Below are 19,009 nucleotides of genomic sequence, written 5' to 3'. Positions count from 1 at the left end.
GTGGGCCTTACTGCTATCATATTGGATGATTCAGAAATAGAGTCCAAAATCCAGATTCCTTAACACGGTTCCTTACTATTTACATTTCAAGTGCTTAATAGCCACATTTGCCTAGTGGCTGCTATAACGGATAACACAAATATAGAACATTTCCATCATTGCTGAAAATTCCATTCATTACAGGAATATCACTATTGGTGGTAGAATAATTAGAAGAAGTTCTCATGGAACGCCAATATAGCAAAAAGTATCCTTATCTTTATATTAAATATAGCCTCTAATTTCAAAAAGCTACTTTTTAACACCATCCTTTAGTGTGGTTCAGTGGTATAACAACAAAGTGCAAGTTAATAAAAGCAGTTCTCACAGGGCCAAAGCAATTAATACAGATACATAGTTAATCAGATGGTGAGGGGTAGGTGCTAGATTGTAAACTACAGATTTTAGTTCATACATAAAATCTAGATTTTAGATTTCCAGAGCAGTGCTACTCGATAGAATTTTCTACAGAAATAAAATTTTAATTAAGTAAAATTAAAAATTCAGTTTTCAGCCTTACTTGCCTTCTGCAGGCACTCAGAAGCCTTAAGGCTAGTGGATACTATATTGGATAACACAGATATAAACTATTTCTATCACTACAGAAAGTCATTGGAAAGCACTGTTTTAGAGCAATGGTTCTCAACACTGGCTGCACATTAGAATTTCCTGGGTAGATTTTTTTTAAAATTCTGATGGTAAGTCCCCACTCTTAGCATGAGATCTCTATGCTCTGACAGTAATCAAAGATTAGATCATAAATCAAAATCTCTTAAGTTTAGGACTTCAGCTAATTTTTATCAGGTGACTAATGTGTAGGTAGGGTTAAAAAAAACAACAACAGTATTTTCCTCAAAACTATGTCTCAAATTACTGAGCCACAATGGGTTTTTGTTTATTTTTTGTTTTTGTCTTTTTTTCACAAGCCCTTTGGACATGCACCAAATATTTTGTAATTCAGTTTCTGAAAAGAGATGTATTTTTAAGTTGTATGGCAATCTCTCAATATGATAAAGACCTTAGGAAAAGTGAGGTGACAATGAAAAGTTCCTGAAAAGAAGACACATATATATTCTTGAAAGTGAAATGTTGAAGATAGAATCTTATATGCTTCCAGTCTTTTGTAAGACATTTTTTTCATAAAATTCATGTATGCTAACTATGAAGAAGTCCTGTATTGCAAAGATTAAAGATTAAAAGCCACATACGATCTAGAAATCCAGAGACATAATTAATATTAGAATAAGCATTTTTGTCCAGATCTGTGTGTATATACAGATAGAATGATGTATGGAAGGCTTGAAGGAAGGGGTAACTGAAAGATGTATTTTTTGCCCTAAGAAAGTATTTTCTAAATGGTGTGTCTAAAGTAGATTTTGAGAAAATTCTAAGACGTTGGCATTGTTAATTCTTGTTTCAGATGGCATTAGCATCTCCCATATTTTTCTCACCATCTCCTGATCCTGACTCATTATTTTTATATTTTTCATATTTTTAACATTCACAATTAGTTTTTCAGCTACTTTTTCTTTTTCAAAGATTTTATTTATTTATTTGTCACAGAGAGAGCACAAGCAGGCAGAGTGGCAGGCAGAGGCAGAGAGAGAAGCAGGCTCCCCACCGGACAAGGCGCACGATGTGGGACTTGATCCCAGGAGCCCGGGATTATGACCCAAGTGGAAGGCAGCGGCCTAACCAGCTGAGCCATCTAGGCATCCCTCAGCTACATTTTTATACCATTGTTCAGTACTTTCCACTAGTTCTTTTATCAAGCCCTCCTCATTCTTGGAATTTTTATTTTGATATATTAACTTCAGTCTTCTGGAATTGAATAATGTTTCCATAAAGAAGTGTTAAGCAAGCTAGACTACTTTTTTCTTCCTAGTAGGTGATTTGCTTTTTATGCATGAATTCTTCTTTTATTTTCCACACACTATTATTTAATCAGGAGTAGATAGAAAGGGAATAATCAGATTTATGTGTACTTGTGTGTATGTGTAATACTCTTAGGAATTACATCTTTTTTTTTTTTTTTTTAAAGATTTTATTTATTTATTTGACAGGAGAGAGAGATCACAAGTAGGCAGAGAGACAGGCAGAGAGAGAGGAGGAAGCAGGCTCCCTGCGGAGCAGAGAGCCCGATGCGGGGCCCGATCCCAGGACCCTGAGATCATGACCTGAGCCGAAGGCAGCGGCTTAATCCACTGAGCCACCTTTCCTCTAGGATCCATGTTGATGGAGCAGCCACTATATGAAACAGCTCTGGTCTTGAGATAGAGGAAAATGAGAGTTAAGAATTATAATGTGGGTCTTAAAGTTTACCTGGAATACTCATCACTTCTGTTCATGTTTCATTGAGCAAAGCATGTCACATGGCCGCATCAGACTTCAGTACCATGCAGTGTATTTTATATTCCTCCCCAGGAAGGAATACAGGATACTCGGTAACAATGTATAGTCTGCCACAATGACTATTTTAGAAAACAATTAGATTAGTTTGACAGAGGTTTGAAAATTGTTAGTCTTACTGTCACCAGTAGGGAAGCCCATTTCTTCTGTCAGTTATTCAGTCTACAAGTTCGATCCTTTCAAAAGTTCTATTAACAGTGCTTCTCAAATTTGTTGCACATGCATATCAGTTGTGAATCAGTAGTTCTGAAGTGAAGCCCGAGATTCTGCATTCACTAGAAGCTGCATTCACTGGAAGCTCCCAGGTGATGCTAATGCTGTTGGTCCCTGACAAACAACTAAGTAGCAAGGCTCTCTCCAGATAGCACTTTATGTAATGGAGCTTTTTACTTAGAAGAGGACCACTGAAAAAATCTTTGGATAGAGAAAGGGGCACTATAGGAAAACAACTAATGGGTAGGACACCAAGAACAGTATGAGATATTACCAAATAAAGGGGCAGATGAGCACTGAGAAGGAATTAGTTGACTGATTCACAAAGATCAGATAAAATAAAATTGAACAGGCCCATCGTATTTGCCACTTAGTTTGCTCTCCTTTACCAAGGCAGGTTTAGTGAACCTAGGAGAGAAGCCAATTTAGTGCATTGTGGAATCAGTAGGTGGTGATGGAGTAAAGACAGTGGAAAGTAGACTCATTTCCAAGCATTCGCCTGTGAAAAGCAGCAGAAAGATAGTGTGATATCTAGAAGATCACGTGTACAAAGTTGAAGAGAACTCAAGGGATTTTTAAAATTTATTTTTGTTTTGATTGTGGATAAAGAGTCATCAGAACTGAAACTTTGAAAATACAGGCATTTTTTTTTCCTGTCCTATCTCACTATAGAGGGAATCAGTTAATTAGAAAAGCTGTAATCAGAATATCTCTTGTAGTTTAGAAGATGCTTTTGAAGTTTTACTCTTTATTATTGTGTGTGAAAATATTGACTCCCACCTCAATATTTTTTAAATTATCACATTTTTTATCAGTAGCTACTACCCAAATTAGAATATTCAGTTATAGTAGTGGACTTCTAGTATTTTAAAACTGGATCCCATGCTATTTTCATTGTTGGTTTATAGGCTTGTTTTCTTCCTCCAGTTTGCCTTTTCCATTCTACTACCAAAATGACTTTAATTTAAAGTTCTGATACTGCTTTTTCAAATCGCTGCTTAAAAATCTTTTGGGACTTCTGAGCCAGGTAATAGCAAGCTGGGTAATTCAGACTCTCCTGCCGAGAACAATCTGAAGAGCTGGGCCAAAGCAAAATAAATTTTACTGAAGGTATCAGAAAGGAAAGTGATATAACTAGACTAAGATCTAAGTGAGGACAGAGGCCAAGGAAGAGCAGTTCTAATTTGGGATTGCTTTTTCCCTGGGTAATGTGTTGATTCCAGAAATAGCAACTGAGAGATTAAAAGGTGCTTTTAACAACATACAGGTATCAAGGATAAGAGATAGAATATAAGACCCATTACAAGCGAGGTGGTGAACTCTCACTTAGGACCCTAAAACATTGTATCTGAGGGTATAGAGAAACTGAAGTAGGTTCTCATAAGATATTGGTTTAGTTTCAGATTATCATTCCTGTATCTTCATTAACAAGAACTGGTATTGCTAGTGCCCTCAGCTGTTTGACAGAAGGAAACAATATTTTCTGGAGAAATACAGCATTTTGTGTGTTAAATTCTGTCAGTAGACAGTTTTGCAAATACAGTTTGCAGCACACAAAATATAATTAGGCACACAACGAGACCTCAGAAACAACAGTGAATCTGGATATTGTAGTTGTGATTTAAAATAGCCATGTTGAGAATTTTGTAGAAAGAAACAAATTATAAAAAAGAAAAATGGATATTCTGGAACTGAAAAATATAATCCAAGTTAGAACCTTTGTGGATGAATTTAACAGCAAATTAGCCAACACCATAGGAGAGAATTAGTGAATTGAAAGATAGGTCAGAAGAAAATATTCAAAATAAACAAGAGAGGGGTCGCTTGGGTGGCTCAGTGGGTTAAGCCTCTTCCTTGGGCTCAGGTCATGATCTCAGGGTCCTGGGATAGAGCCCCGCATCAGGCTCTGCTCAGCAGGGAGCCTGCTTTCCCCTCTCCTTTTGCCTGCCTCTCTGCCTACTTGCCATCTCTTTTTCCATGTCAAATAAATAAATAAAATCTTTAAAAAAAATAAAGGGGAAAAAAAATAAAGGGAGAGGGACAAAAGAATAGAAAATTTGGGAGAAGGTTAAGCTTAATAAAAATGCAATGGGAAGTTCTAATGTATGTACATTTGGGTCCCTAAAGGAGAGGAGAGAGAATGGGGCAGAAGCATTATTTAATAAGAGGTTGAAAACTTCCAAACTGATGAAATACTTTAATTCATAGATGTAAGCATCCCTGCAAACCTCTACTGGAATCAATACTAATCCCACCAAAGCTGAAAAATCTTAAAAGATGGCTCAGTGGGTGGCTCAATCTGTTGGGTGACTGCCTTTCGCTTAGGTCATGATCCCAGAGTCCTGGGATCAAGCCCCCCATTGGGCTCCTTGCTCAGTAGAGAGCCTGCTTCTCCCTCTCCTTCTGCCTGCCATTCTGCCTTCTTGTGCTCTCTATATCTATCAAATTAAAAAAAAAAAATCTTAAAAAAGAAATCCTAAGAGCAATCAGAACAGTTAATGATGTCACAGTAGAATTGACAGTTGATTTCCCAACAAAAACAGTAGAAATTAAACAGCAGGGGGAAATAATCTGCCAATCTAGAATTCTGTCCTCTGTAAAAGTACTCAGAGTTGCAATAAAAATGGTAAATATGGGGGTAAAACTAAGTGAATGTTGACAGTGTAGAAAAGTAATGATTTATAGTATTTTTTAATATACATGTATATAATTAAAATACCTAACAATAATTGCATTTAAGTCTTGGCAGGGACATACCGATTATAGTGCCCTTACATTGTCCAGGAAGAGGCTAGAAGTACTCTTTAATGTTAGACTGTGATAAGTCAGTATTTCAGGCTGTAACCTCTGGGTTGATCACTAACAGAATTATTACAGAATGCATAACTTTAAATTAATGAGAGGAAAACAAAATAAGTAGTAATCTAAAAGAAAGAAAGAAAGAAAGGAGAGTAACAGAACTGGCAGACAAATAGAAAACAGAACAAATAGACAATAAGGTCCTACTTTAGAGATATATGTAAAGTGTAAGGATAGGGCTTGGTAGAGAATACAACGATTGATCTCAGTGTTGTGAGTTCGAGTCCCATGTTGGGCCTAAAGATTACTTAAACTCTTAAAAAAATACTAAAATGTAAGGATAAGAAGGGTTGAAAATCTAAAGAAAAAGTAAACACTGATGGGAGAATAACTGGTATAATATCAGACGAGGCAAACTTTAAGGCAAAAAGTATTCTGAGGAAAGGTTCAATTTACCAGGAAGACAAAACAATTCCTAATTTATTTGAACCTAGTGTCATGGTCTCACAATACAGAAAACAAAGGAGAAGAATTTATAAGGGACCATATAGAGCCCACAATTCTAGTGGGAGATTTTAACAACCTGTATTAGTAATTTACAGAATAAGCATACAAAAGCAAGATCAATATGAATATAGAAAATTTGAAAACACAGTTGTCAAACTTAACCTTTTTGATACAGAGATAGATTAAATGTATGTATGATACACACATATAACACTACCCTACAGTACAGAATACACATTCTTTTCAAGTACATATGGAGTATTTACTAATTTACATATGATTATAAAGCAAATTTCAACAAATCTCAAAGCTTTGAACTTCTGTATTTTCTTTCACCATGGTGCAATTACTCTAGAAATCACGTTGGCAAATTAAGTAATATTCTCTAAATAGCAAAAGAAGAAATTAGAGTAGAAGTTATAAAATATCTTGGACCAAATTATGAAAACACAGAATATATAAGTTTGTAGGATTCATCTTAAAATGGGAGTTTAGTATTCTAGATTACATGTTAAGTGTCTGCATCTGGCAATGATAGAGTAATCCAAGTCCCTTGCTCTTTTTTTTTTTTTTTTAAGATTTTATTTATTTATTTGACAGAGATCACAAGTAGGCAGAGAGAGGAGGATGCAGGGCTCAATCCCAGGACCCTGAGATCATGACCTGAGCCGAAGGCAGAGGCTTAACCCACTGAGCCACCCAGGCGCCCCTCCCTTGCTCTTTTCAGTGTATCAAGATAATTGTATCTTGGGGAAAGTTTTTTGTTTTTTGTTTTTTAAGATCTTATGTATTTATTTGAGAGAGAGCAGGAGAGGGGAGAAGGTCAGAGGGAGAAGGAGACTCCCCGCAGAGCTGGGAGCCTGATGGGGGACTCGATCCTGGAACTCTGTGATCACGACCTCAGCCGAAGGCAGTGGCTTAACAAACTGAGCCACCCAGGCACCCCTTGGGGAAGTTTTTATATATTCGTTTTCCTATTAGAAATTTATGGAACACCTATTGTAACCCACACATAATAATATAAGGTGCTGGGTACATAGAAAGGCTTCTCAACCTTAACAGTACTGACATTCTGGGACAGAGAGTTCTTTGTTGTGAGGGGAATGTGGTGTACATTGAAGTTTGTACATTGTGTTTAACACACAATGTTTAACAGCATGCATGGCCTGTACCCACTAGATGCCAGTAACATTTTCCCAATTGCAATAACCAACAATGTGCTTCAGTTTAAGTTGTCAAATGAGGACAATAATGATAGCTACTTTATAGGGTTGAAGAATCAGATAAAGTAATAAAGGTAAAGTACTTAGAACAATGGCTGGCATATACTGAGCACTTGATAAATGTTTATTATTTTGATTGTTAAATCACAAATATGTATGTATTTCTAAACTGTAATAACTTTTTTTTTTAAAGATTTTTATTTATTTATTTGTCAGAGAGAGAGAGACAGACAGAGAAAGATCACAAATAGGCAGAGAGGCAGGCCGAGGCAGAGGGAGAAGCAGGCTCCCTGTCGAGCAAGGAGCCCGATACGGGACTCGATCCCAGGATGCTAGGATCATGACCTGAGCCGAAGGCAGCTGCTTAACCAACTGAGCCACCCAGGTGTCCCTAAACTGTAATAACTTTTGTGGGGAAGAAGAAAAAGACCTCTCCATACTCTGTCTAGATTCTTTTATGCTGGTAACTGTCTTTAAAAAAAGGTATTACGGGGCACCTGGGTGGCTCAGTGGGTTAAGCCGCTGCCTTCGGCTCGGGTCGTGATCTCAGGGTCCTGGGATCGAGTCCCGCATCGGGCTCTCTGCTCAGCAGCGAGCCTGCTTCCCTCCCTCTCTCTCTACCTGCCTCTCTGTCTACTTGTGATCTCTCTCTCTGTCAAATACTTTAAAAAAAAAAAAAAAAAGGTATTACGGGGGCGCATGGGTGGCTCAGTGGGTTAAAGCCTCTGCCTTTGGTTCAGGTCATGGTCCCAGGGTCCTGGGATCGAGGGGGCCTGCTTCCTCCTCTCTGCCTGCCTCTCTGCCTACTTGTGATCTCTATCTGTCAAATAAATAAATAATATCTTTTTAAAAAAAGGTATTGCGATAACCCAATAAGAGACTGGGCTTGGTGGCAACTGAAATTATTTTCGGAAAGTCTCAAATAATGTGATTATGTGATTCTGTTTTCATACTGATAGAATGATCAGTTTGTTTCATTGTGCTCTAGTAGTTATATTTATGAATAAGTCTTTTAATATTGGCTATTAACCTTTACAGTTGTTTTTGTAATAAACATTAAAGTAATATATAATTATAAATTATTAAGGTGGATACTTTGAATTTATTTTAAAGTTTAAACTATAGAAATCTGGTACATTGGTTTTCATGCTCTGAACTCTCGAAAATGAGAGCAATTGCAAGCTTCATTGTGATTAAATATTTAATGAACTCCTGGGATATTATAAAGCACAAATTGAAAAACTTCAGTTAGGCAAAGTAAATGTACACTAATGGTTATTCCTAAAATCAGTTAAGGATGGATATATATTATTAGTTAAAAGTAATCTGTAATTATAGTTTGCATTGCTTAAGTTTAAATAGCAAAATGAGGATAGTGTTTTTAGCTCCCCTGCTGTTTATGAAAGAACAGAAATTACTATTTAAAACTTTTAAAATTGTTTTAGATTTAAAATAATTTAATGTTTTATCATAAAATCAAATTAAAATATATGCTATTCATTGTAGGAAAAAGATTACAATAAGCAAAAATAATACTCATTTCCATAAGCGTTATGTCATTTTGCATTCGTACCATAAATATAGAAGAATGCTGTTTTTTCTATAGCCAAACAATATGTAGTCAGGCTTTTGAATTTTTACCAGTCTGATAGGTGAGGAATGGTATCTCAGTGTAGTTACATTTGCATTTCTCTAGTTACCAGTTGGATTGAAAATATTTTTATATGTTTAAGGGCCATTTTTATATTCTCTTTGAATTGTCTGATTATATGTTTTGCCTATTTTTCTGAGTTTTTACATTTTTTCCATTCTCAGTTTTTAAGAATTCTGTAAATATTTAGGAAATAAAAGTGGGGAATGGGGCATAATGGCAGTTGCCCCCAGGGACATAATGGTTGAGCCATAATTCTTTGTCTGGTTTTCTTTACGGAAAATGAATGATGTTTTATGAAAATTGTGATAGTTCTAGGTACAATTTAAGTTGTTGCTTCAGAACATTAGTTCATTCAAACTGGATGCTTGCCATGGCAGGCTGTTAGGCACTGAGGAGGCATTGTGGAACAAAGCAAGCACAGTATTTTGTAGGTTACCATTTAGCGGAAGGGATTAAAAAGAGATAGAGACTTAAAACTGAGTCAGATGATATAGAAGGAGATGTGCAAATACTATGTGATCAATAACAGAGACTTGGGTTACCTTAGGTGATCAGGAAGGTTTTAGGAGAGCTTTTTTAAGCACTATGAAACTGACTTTTTTGATATTCAGACTTATTAGTTCTATTATTAATGCTTTGTTAGAACTGTTTACCCAACTATCTTATTCAGTTTTGGTTTTTGTTTTTTAGAGATTGATTTTAATCATTTTATATTATTTAGATAGGAATGGTATTTATCAGTTCAGTGTAATGGTTGTTGCATGAAGTATAGATGAGATTTTTTCAATGCAAAATTTAAAGTGAAACAGGTACCATAATCTTGGTGATAATGACATGTTCAAGTGAAATGCCTTGATAAGCAAGTAAAAAATATTTAGTACTTTATCTGAAATGAAATGCACTAAAGTTTGTTTATATACAAAAGCATATCTTAATTTACTTTATGGTATATAAATAAGGAATTTAATAATTTGAAATAATTCCATAGAGAAGACTTCATCTTTAACTATGATTGTAGAAGTGGAGTTATTTTTTTTCCTGTGAGGACTAATGTTACATTTTACAGACTTGGTTTGGTTTATAATAATAATAATAATAATAATAATAATATCTTCAAATATATAGTTAATTGTAATCAAGTTAAATAGGTTGAAAGAAATGATCCACAATTCAGTTTTTAATAAAACTTAATAATACTTTAACGATGGTTGCTCATGTTTTGAATTGACTTGCAGTTATTATAGTGTCTCGTACTGGTCAGTTCTTAAAGCAAGCAAGCAAGCAAGAAGGTACATTTTCTTTTTCAGCAGTTGGTTGCATTTTAGAGCAGAGAATCCCAGGAAGCAAGCTGTAGGAGTAATAAGTCTACTAGATAATTGCCCAGTGAGCTCTAATTAACAGTCCTTGACATTGCTCTGGAAGGAAAACAAATTTAATAGTTTTAACTCATTTTCTTTCAGACACTGGCCAAAAGAAGACCTTAGACAAGAAAGATGGGAGACGAATGTCCTTTCAGAAACCTAAAGGAACTGTTGAGTATACAGTAAGTTACTGTCTTTGCAAGAGTAGTATGTAAGACATTCTTTGTTTCTACTATAATAAATAAGACAAAGATTGTTAATTGCCTTATTTCAAAAATACTTGCCTTTCAGTAACTGTTTTATTAATAATACTTGAGTTCTTAATTGTATTTTAGGTTTTATTTTTCCTTAAAGAGAAATTTTGTTAAGTGTGATACAAAGACAGTTACCCAGCAAGTTTAATTTGTTGCAGATGGTAATTACAGGGAGTCAAAATTCTTGTGTTGTAATAATTTTTATTAGATTAGGATTTTAGGAAAATATTTACTCTCTTATAAATGTGATCTTCATTATATTCCCAGCAGTGCTAAGTATAATGCAAATGGCAGATAGAATACTGAGAAGATAAATTGACATTTATCTTCCAGAATAACCTCTCACATCATGATTATTTGCATTGATTTATGGCTAAGTTTGTTTAGCTTTGAAATGGAACTTCTTTCTGTTTTCCAAATGATGTTCACATCTCTCTGGCAGTCAACTTTTTACATTTCTGATTACTATGGAAAACTGAAGTGAGAAATCCACTTTAGTCTGTGGTGTAATGCTTATCTGATTATATGTAAATATTGTTTATTTACATAATGTTAATGAAGTTATAAACAGTTATTTAACTGACCTTAGTTTTATGTTGTTTTGTGTTTTCTAATGTTATAACCGTATTAAGAAGCAAATAGCAGTTTTAAACAATCTCTGCATTTGTGTCATAAAATCTTCCAGTCTTGGTTTGATTTTGATTATTTTCCATGTATCCTTTGATACATGGAATGTATCCTTTTAAATGTATCCTTTGAAAAAAATATCAAAAATTTGGTTTACACTTTATTTCTATATATTGTATGGTGATAATTTTGAGATTCTAAGTATTTTTTTAAAAGGTTGGGAATCAGATATTTAGGGTAGAATTAATTTTACCATTGAAAGAATCTTATTTATGTATGTATTTATTTATTTATTATAGGCTTCAATTGAGTGTGCTTATACCTTCTCTGCATGATTGAGAAATTGAGAAAATAAGTTCAAACAGTAAAATAATAGGTCACGTAACTTAAAGTATTCATTAGTGTTTATACAAGCATAAGATTATAGGCATGAGGCATAAGATGTTATCTACACATGTAATAATGTGATTGTGAAGTATTGTAAAAGTGTAGTTCATTTTGAATTTAGGAGTTTACCATTCTTTTCTTATAATTCAATAAAACTTGTGTTCTCTGTAACAGAATTAAATTTAAAGTAAGAACCATTATTTTATGGGGGGAATAGTTGAAACTTGAAATTACATTTTTCCTTAACATTACAAGTGACCTTTCAGGAATAATCAAGTATTACCCAGAAAAGTTATAAAACATCCATCCTCTTGCAGGTCTTTGTTTAGACTTTTACTCCCTGTTTTTTAGTCTATTCCTTATGCCAAATCCTAGATGAAAGTAAGAAGTGTATTTCTATTTCTAAAATCTGAATAAAATATTATCTTATATTCTATTCTTATGACAGTTTTATAAAACTTTCATATAACATCTTTATATAAAATATTTATATAGCATGATTTTTATATTTAGGAAAAAATCTATTTCCCCATTATTTCTCTTAAAATAAAACTTTTAATATCATAATGTGCTCTCAGAATATGTTCTGAAATATTTACAATCTAGCTTAAATATATTTTATACCACCTAAATATAGTATAAATCAATCATTGTATTTACATAGCTTTAAAATTAAAATAATATATGTATACATATATATGTATGTATATAAATACATACATTATGTTTTTAATTGTGAAATCACTTTCAGTAGGAATCAAAGATAGATCTTGAAAATGCTATACATTGTCATTTTCTTCCTAATTAATTTAATATTTGTATACCTTTCTAATGAAAGAGCCTTTTCCAAGGGCACTAATGATTTTCTAATTATCAAATCTAGAGCCCTTTCCTTTGTTGCTTTTTGCTCATTGTTCCTTCTTTCTGGTTTCTGGTTTTTCCTCTTCTTAACGGTTGTTTTCAGTGAGGATCTGGGAATGGATAATCAAGCGATGTCTGAAAGTCTTCACTGCACCCTCATTCCTGTTAGTTGACCTGTCTATATAAATTATCAGGTTGACAGTTTTCTGACAGCTGTTTTAATCCATTGTCTTACGTCCCTCTGTTGCCTTTTTAGTTTTATTCATTTCTAGGCAGTCTTCTCTTTTTAAGTTTGTTTTTGGAGTTTGCCCTTTTTTCTTTATATAGTTCTGCAGTGCCACTGTAATAAGTCCTGATTCAGACATTTTTACTTACTGTGTTTCTTCAGTCTGAGGAGTATGTCATTCATAGTTCTGGAACATTATCACCCATCATTTCTTAGAGTATGTCTCCTGTTTTTCCTCTATTTGTTCTTGAAACTAATTGGACTATGTTTCATTGCCCTGGTATTCTTGCTGTCAGTTTTCCTTTATCTTCCGTCTCTTTTACTGGCTGTTCTACTCTTCTTGATTCCAATATAAGTGGTCCCTTTTTCTTTTCACTTTTCCATTTACAATCTATTACTTACAGATCTTAAGAACTTTACTATATAAACCATGTGAAGTGAGCCTACAGTTTTTTTCTATTCTTACCTTCTTAGATGCTTGTATTTCCTACTTTCATTTGATACTTACCAAATTGTAGCAAACCTCTTACCAATTTCTCCATCCTTGTCCAATGCTTGATTTTCTTATTTTTGTTTCCCTTCAGTCTGTTATTCATCCAGATTCAGCATCAGTTGCTTATTACCATTTGCTCCCCTGACCTGCTGCTACTACTACTACCATCATCACAACCTCATTCATTCCATGAATACTTTCTTGAGTCTTACTTGGAAACCTTATATACCTTCATCTCTGTCTATATTTCTGTTACTTTTAACCTCATTTACGGCAGTAGTGTTAAGTTGGTTTTTCTGCATCTATTCTCTTGTCCCTTTAATCCTAGACCTGTTGTCACTCAAGCTATATATCTTCTTTGCTTTATAACTGTTGGTGTCTTTTATTACTTTCCTCATTCCATTTAATATGATCATTGTGAGGATAAAATGTGAGATGATATGAAAGTATTTTGTAAACTTAGAGATGCTACTGCAAAGTAAAATTTGTTTATAGAGAGCTCCTACATATATTATCTCAGTAGGGTAAGTGATAGATCCTCTCATTACATAGATGAGAAAGTTTGCATAAAAGGAAGGAAACAAAACTATTCAATTATTATCCCATGTATTCATCACACTTTTAGTTTTATATAACCCTTGAAGGAAAACTACATATTTATATTTTTTTTACATTACATGCATATCTATTTTTCTTGACTTTGAAAGTCTTCTCCAGCCTAATTCTAAATGCCTTTCTGATCTCATCCTTTTTCAGAATTAACACTAGTTACTCACCTTCCTAAAGTCCTAAACTCATTAAGTGTACTCTGGGTGAATTGGGAGGAAGAAATAGTATCACACAAAAAGTGTGTTGTACTTTTTCTGTCTCCTAACATGTCAGTCCTGTGTTCTTCACTTTGAATGTTCTTTCCCTTCTCTCTTCTCAAATTCCTATTCCTTCTTCAAAATCCAACTTTTAAATATTTTTAATACAATCTTTCCTGGACAATTTGGAGCAAATACAGTACACTGTCCATACTCAGAACTTCTGTTACATTTGTTGTTTCATTTAAGTTGCTCTTCATCTCATATACCCTTTTTGGTCTTTCTTATTTTCCAACTAGATTGTTAATCCCTTGCGCACTAAAACCACTTAGATGCACTTGATTTTATCCTACAGAGCTGTCATAATGCCTTATGTATAGAGGACTCCACTATATTGACTATCTAGTGACTTTTTCTTTCAGGGAAATTGGCAAAATCCCATGACTTAAGATTTCTATAAATACGGTCATTAAAGGATATTAATGATTTGGAAGCAGATTGCTTTGGTTCAAATATGTTTTCTAATTTATATAATTAAATGAAAGGATATGTATATAAAGATCATTAGAAATAGCATCTTCAGTTTGATACAGGCATACTTTGCTAAGATAGAATTTGTATGTTTCTAGGTTCCATATGTTTTAGAAACAATTCAAAGGAATAATATATTTTAGAGCCTTTGAAAATAAAAGTCATTTGTGTTTTGTAAGTTATATTTTGTATTTGGAAATTACTTGAAGTTGAGGCCCACATATAATTGTGATATATTATGATAAAGCATATACGCTGTATAATAATAGGTTGAGGCCATTTGCTAACAAAGCACAAAATTTCTTAAGTTAATTAAAGATGGAAAGATGGAAAATACCACTTGTTAATGAAATGTGAGATTGGTCCACAGACATCTTAATAATATTAAACCTCATGATTTAGTTTTTCTGTTTTAACAGATTCAAATTTATTTTTTCTTTCAAACAGGTTGAATCAAGGGATTCTTTGAATAGTATAGCCCTGAAATTTGATACAACGCCCAACGAACTTGTTCAGTTAAATAAGTTATTCTCCCGAGCAGTTGTTACTGGACAGGTATCTTTTTTTAATTCATTGGTATTTAGAAGCATTCAGTAGCAATACAGAAAGTATCCTCTGCAGTATAGTTAATAATATAGAAAATTTAGGAATAATTTTATGCATGCTTTGAACAAATCATATTGTCTCTAGAAGAGAAAGTGGTCACATATCTATGTTAATTTTTCTTAGTAATTGAAAATTACTAAGATTGATAATTGTGAATTATCTTTTCAAACGTAATTTTAAAGAGCTTATTACAATTTCAAAGCAATACATGTACATGATAAAAAATTTAAAATTATCCCATCTCAGACTTACAGTTTCCTTTTCCAGAAGCAAGCACATTTACAGTTTGTATCCTCTTTCAGAAATATTCTAGCCTTTCCCTTTTTTTAAAATCTAACTTTGATTATTAGAAAATGTTTTATTTAAGTATGGCTTGACCTCAAACTTTTTCATGTGTAGGTAGTATTGACTGTATTGATATATTAACAAAGCACAGTGAGCTTTAGACTGTTTCAGCTCCTTTGTTATTATAGATATTGCTGTTGGGAACACTCTTCTACATCTTTCTCTCTTTTTTATATGCAGACATTTCTATAAAATCCTAGAAGTAAAATTGCTGAGTTAAATTATATGTGCATCTTAAATTTTGCCAGCCATTACCAGATTGTCATCTAAGACGAACACCCAGAGTACATGAGAATTATTGTTTCGCCACCCTATCTTTGACAGTATTTATTATCAAACTTGTCTAAATAGAATTTAAATCTTTTTTTTACTGTTTTTAGGGTAAATTTTAGGGTAAAAAATACTCTTTTGACTTGAAGATTTTTATTTTTTCTGTTTATTGGTGAAGATCGTTGTTAATGCTACTTGCTTCTAGAATACCATTCAGTTACTGATATTTCAGTTTGACTGAATTTGTATGTGAATACTTTCTTGAAGGTTTTATATGTTCCTGATCCTGAATATGTCTCCAGTGTTGAGAGCTCTCCATCTCTAAGCCCTATAAGTCCTCTGTCGCCAACATCTTCTGAGGCTGAATTTGATAAGGCCACTGTAAGTGTCCCTATTTTTCAAAGATAGCTATGAAGAAATCTCACTATATATGTGCATATCATCATGATTTTTTATCCTGCTTTGACTGTGGTTAAGACAAAATTTTCCCTTTTTATTTTGCTACATAAATTTATAAATTTCTGTTTTTAAAGGGAACATTCTTATTAAACCAGACAGCTTAAATTAATTTAATAATAAAATGAATTATATTAATTTAATTAATTTTTTTGTTATTGGTAGTGGTCCAGTTATTCATCAGCATTCTCTTATAAATACTATATAATAATTTAAGTAAAGAAGGAGTTTTACTTATTAATAAGCATGATGGTAACACGATAGGAAGTCCATGTCCTGTTGGATTTTTCTTTCAGTTTTCTCTGTTTCTGCAGCAGTTAGAACTCTTGAGTTTATTTTTCTTTTTTTTTTCTTTAAAGATTTTATTTATTTGAAAGAGAGAGAAAGAGAGTGCACAAGCAGGGGTAAGGGGCAGAGGGATAAGCTGACTGTAGGGAGATGCTGAGCAGAGTCTGATGCGATGCAGTACTCTATCCCAGGACCCGGATCTTGACCTGAACTGAAGGCAGTCACTTAACTGACTGAGCCACCCGGATGCCCCTGATACACTGCCTTTAAAAAAAAAAATCCTATCATCTTAATCATTCTTTCAAGTATTTTGAATAATTAATAGTGGATTAATTTACCTAGCATTTTTAAGGAATGTTTTATATGTTATGATTTATAAATGAATTTTAAAGACCCAAACTGTATTTAATAATTTCAATTAAAATCTCTCTGAAAGAAATTTTATTTATTACCTTTTTATGTAAATTAATACTAATCATAATTTTTCCTTTTTTATGACCCAATGATTATATGTTTACATATAAAAGTCTATTCCTCTATTAAATGACTAGATTCCTGTGGGAGAGTCTTCTGTGTTGTCTTGCCTACTTTAGGAGGCATCTTTTTTTCTCTGCCCCAATTTGCACTCAAAGTTTAAAATACCAAGTGACCTATGGGTAACAAAACACAAGTCATTAATATTAATTTGCCTACAAATTATTAGACATTACTAGTTTCTAAGCTATACTGTTAAACTAGTTTCACTTCTTTCATGGAGTAAAGTACATGAAGTACTGTTAACTCTTTTTCTCCTTGTCCAGGGGCTTTTAGTATGTTTGGGTGTGTTTGTGTGTGAGAGAGTGAGATAAGTAGGGTCATTTTCAAATATTTATTTGTTGGATATGTTATTTGTATCAATACATCAGCACTGTACTTTAGAATGCAGTCTCATAAAAGGAATATATTACATTTTCACCATTGCTGAGAGCAGAAGTCAGGTTCTAATGAGTAGGTAGTGCTGGACAGATGATGTAAGAATACTTTTTGAACATGGCCATGCCATTCTCCCATGACACAAATTGCTGTACTCATAAGCAGTTTAACAACAAAGGAGAGCAATGTAGCCTTAGGTTAATTTACCCTCTTTTTCAAACCCTAAAGCAGAAATTGTGAAAACTTGACTGTAGCATCCTGCCTGACTAAAACACTGTGGGGTCCTTTTCTGTCCATCATCTTTAACTCAAATGTTATTACCAACTAGCTTTCTTGAAAGGTGTAAGATCAAAGAAGAGAATCTAAAAGGGAGCAACAAAGCCAGGCCTCCTCCTTTGTGAAAATGGTCTCTTTCTCACTTTTGCCATGTTACTGGGAGAGAGGGAAAGAATGACCTTTTAATGAATGACCTTTTAATCTGTAGTGACTTAGCTGCTGTCAGAGATGCCCAGAAAATATCCTCTAATATGATTGGTCATATGAATAAATTATTTCTCCTAGCATGAATCCAGAAAGGACTTGAGAAACACTGACTCCTAGAAGTTTTCCCTTTCCCTGGGTGATAGTCATCACCTGCCATCTCATTGTAGGCAATAGTTAAAAATAATTCTTTTGAACAGTAATTTCATAAACTTTAGCTATATTTTGTTTTTTTACCTAGGAATATATTCATTACTAGATTCACAAGATAAAATACTCCTATATAACTTTCTACATATCTCTACTGTTTATATCTCCATATATAATTATTGGGTTTAGGTCTCCCATTCTAAGTCCCTTAGAAGCAAGGATCTTAATGTTTTATTAAATATAATTCGTTTGTATTACAGTAATTAAAATGTTTATTAGTACTGTTACATGCTTTTCCCGAAATTGTCAGAGTTTATAATTCTGATAAGCACCTATAGGTTTCTTTGATGTTCAGCTCTGTAGTAGCTTGCCATGGAGGCTAAAATATTATGTTCCTGGCTTTGTTAGCATAAAGGATCCCAGTGGGTTTTTTTGGGTAATCTATTTCAAAATAAAAATACTATTTTTGAGAATTTCAAGTAGTTTTTTACCCATTTTTTTTTCTTCACATATTGATGAAGAAACATAGAAGAAGGTAGAACCAGTGCAAGAGCAAATAAACGACTAAAATTTACCATGTGTCAGTACAATTCTAAGTACTTTGAAAGTATTGACATTTATTCCTGACCTCAAACTTAAGAGATACAGCACTTGGCCTGGCTGTTTTGTTTTCTCCTCTAGACCCATTCTACACCCTCCTTTGGACTTCAGACTACATCAGTGGGCTCCCTTGACCTTTTGCTTCTCTTAGTTTTGGTCTTTCAAGACCACTGACAGAAGATGAGAGAAAGGAGCAAGAGGGGGGCATATTTATTCTCTTAGCTCCCTCCCTGCAAGGTCACTTCAGAGTATGGCTACATGCTTTGACCTCTCATCTCATCAGACACAGAGCTCTCTGTCTCTGTGGTATTTGTTTCTTCCCTTTAGGCCTGTGGGTAATAAGGACACCTCTGTTGTTTGCCCTGGATTTTTGTATACACTGCATAATATCTTTGTAAATTGTTCCATTTTTAAACTATTTAAATTAATTCATGTTGATGTGCTATCTGTTTCTTCCAGTACCTGACCAGTTTCTTTAGACAGGAAACTGTCTAAGTTCCTTCAGTTAGCTA

The 19,009-nt window shown here is 33.7% G+C and overlaps 1 protein-coding gene across 7 annotated transcripts in view; it reads left to right on the top strand.

Moving 5' to 3' along the window:
* OXR1 (oxidation resistance 1) overlaps positions 1 to 19,009 on the top strand; it is a 454,407-nt gene that overhangs the window by 383,847 nt on the left and 51,551 nt on the right. For all 7 annotated transcript variants that reach the window (XM_046004513.1, XM_046004493.1, XM_046004539.1 and 4 more), the window contains 3 exons: positions 10,305 to 10,387; positions 14,838 to 14,945; positions 15,879 to 15,992. In XM_046004513.1, the coding sequence (XP_045860469.1) occupies positions 10,305 to 10,387; positions 14,838 to 14,945; positions 15,879 to 15,992 (305 nt within the window). The remainder of the gene's footprint in view (positions 1 to 10,304; positions 10,388 to 14,837; positions 14,946 to 15,878; positions 15,993 to 19,009) is intronic.

This window comes from Meles meles, chromosome 1, assembly GCF_922984935.1.
Source record: "Meles meles chromosome 1, mMelMel3.1 paternal haplotype, whole genome shotgun sequence".
NCBI classification, from domain to species: Eukaryota; Metazoa; Chordata; class Mammalia; order Carnivora; family Mustelidae; genus Meles; species Meles meles.
This window is presented reverse-complemented; position numbering and strand designations above follow the sequence as displayed.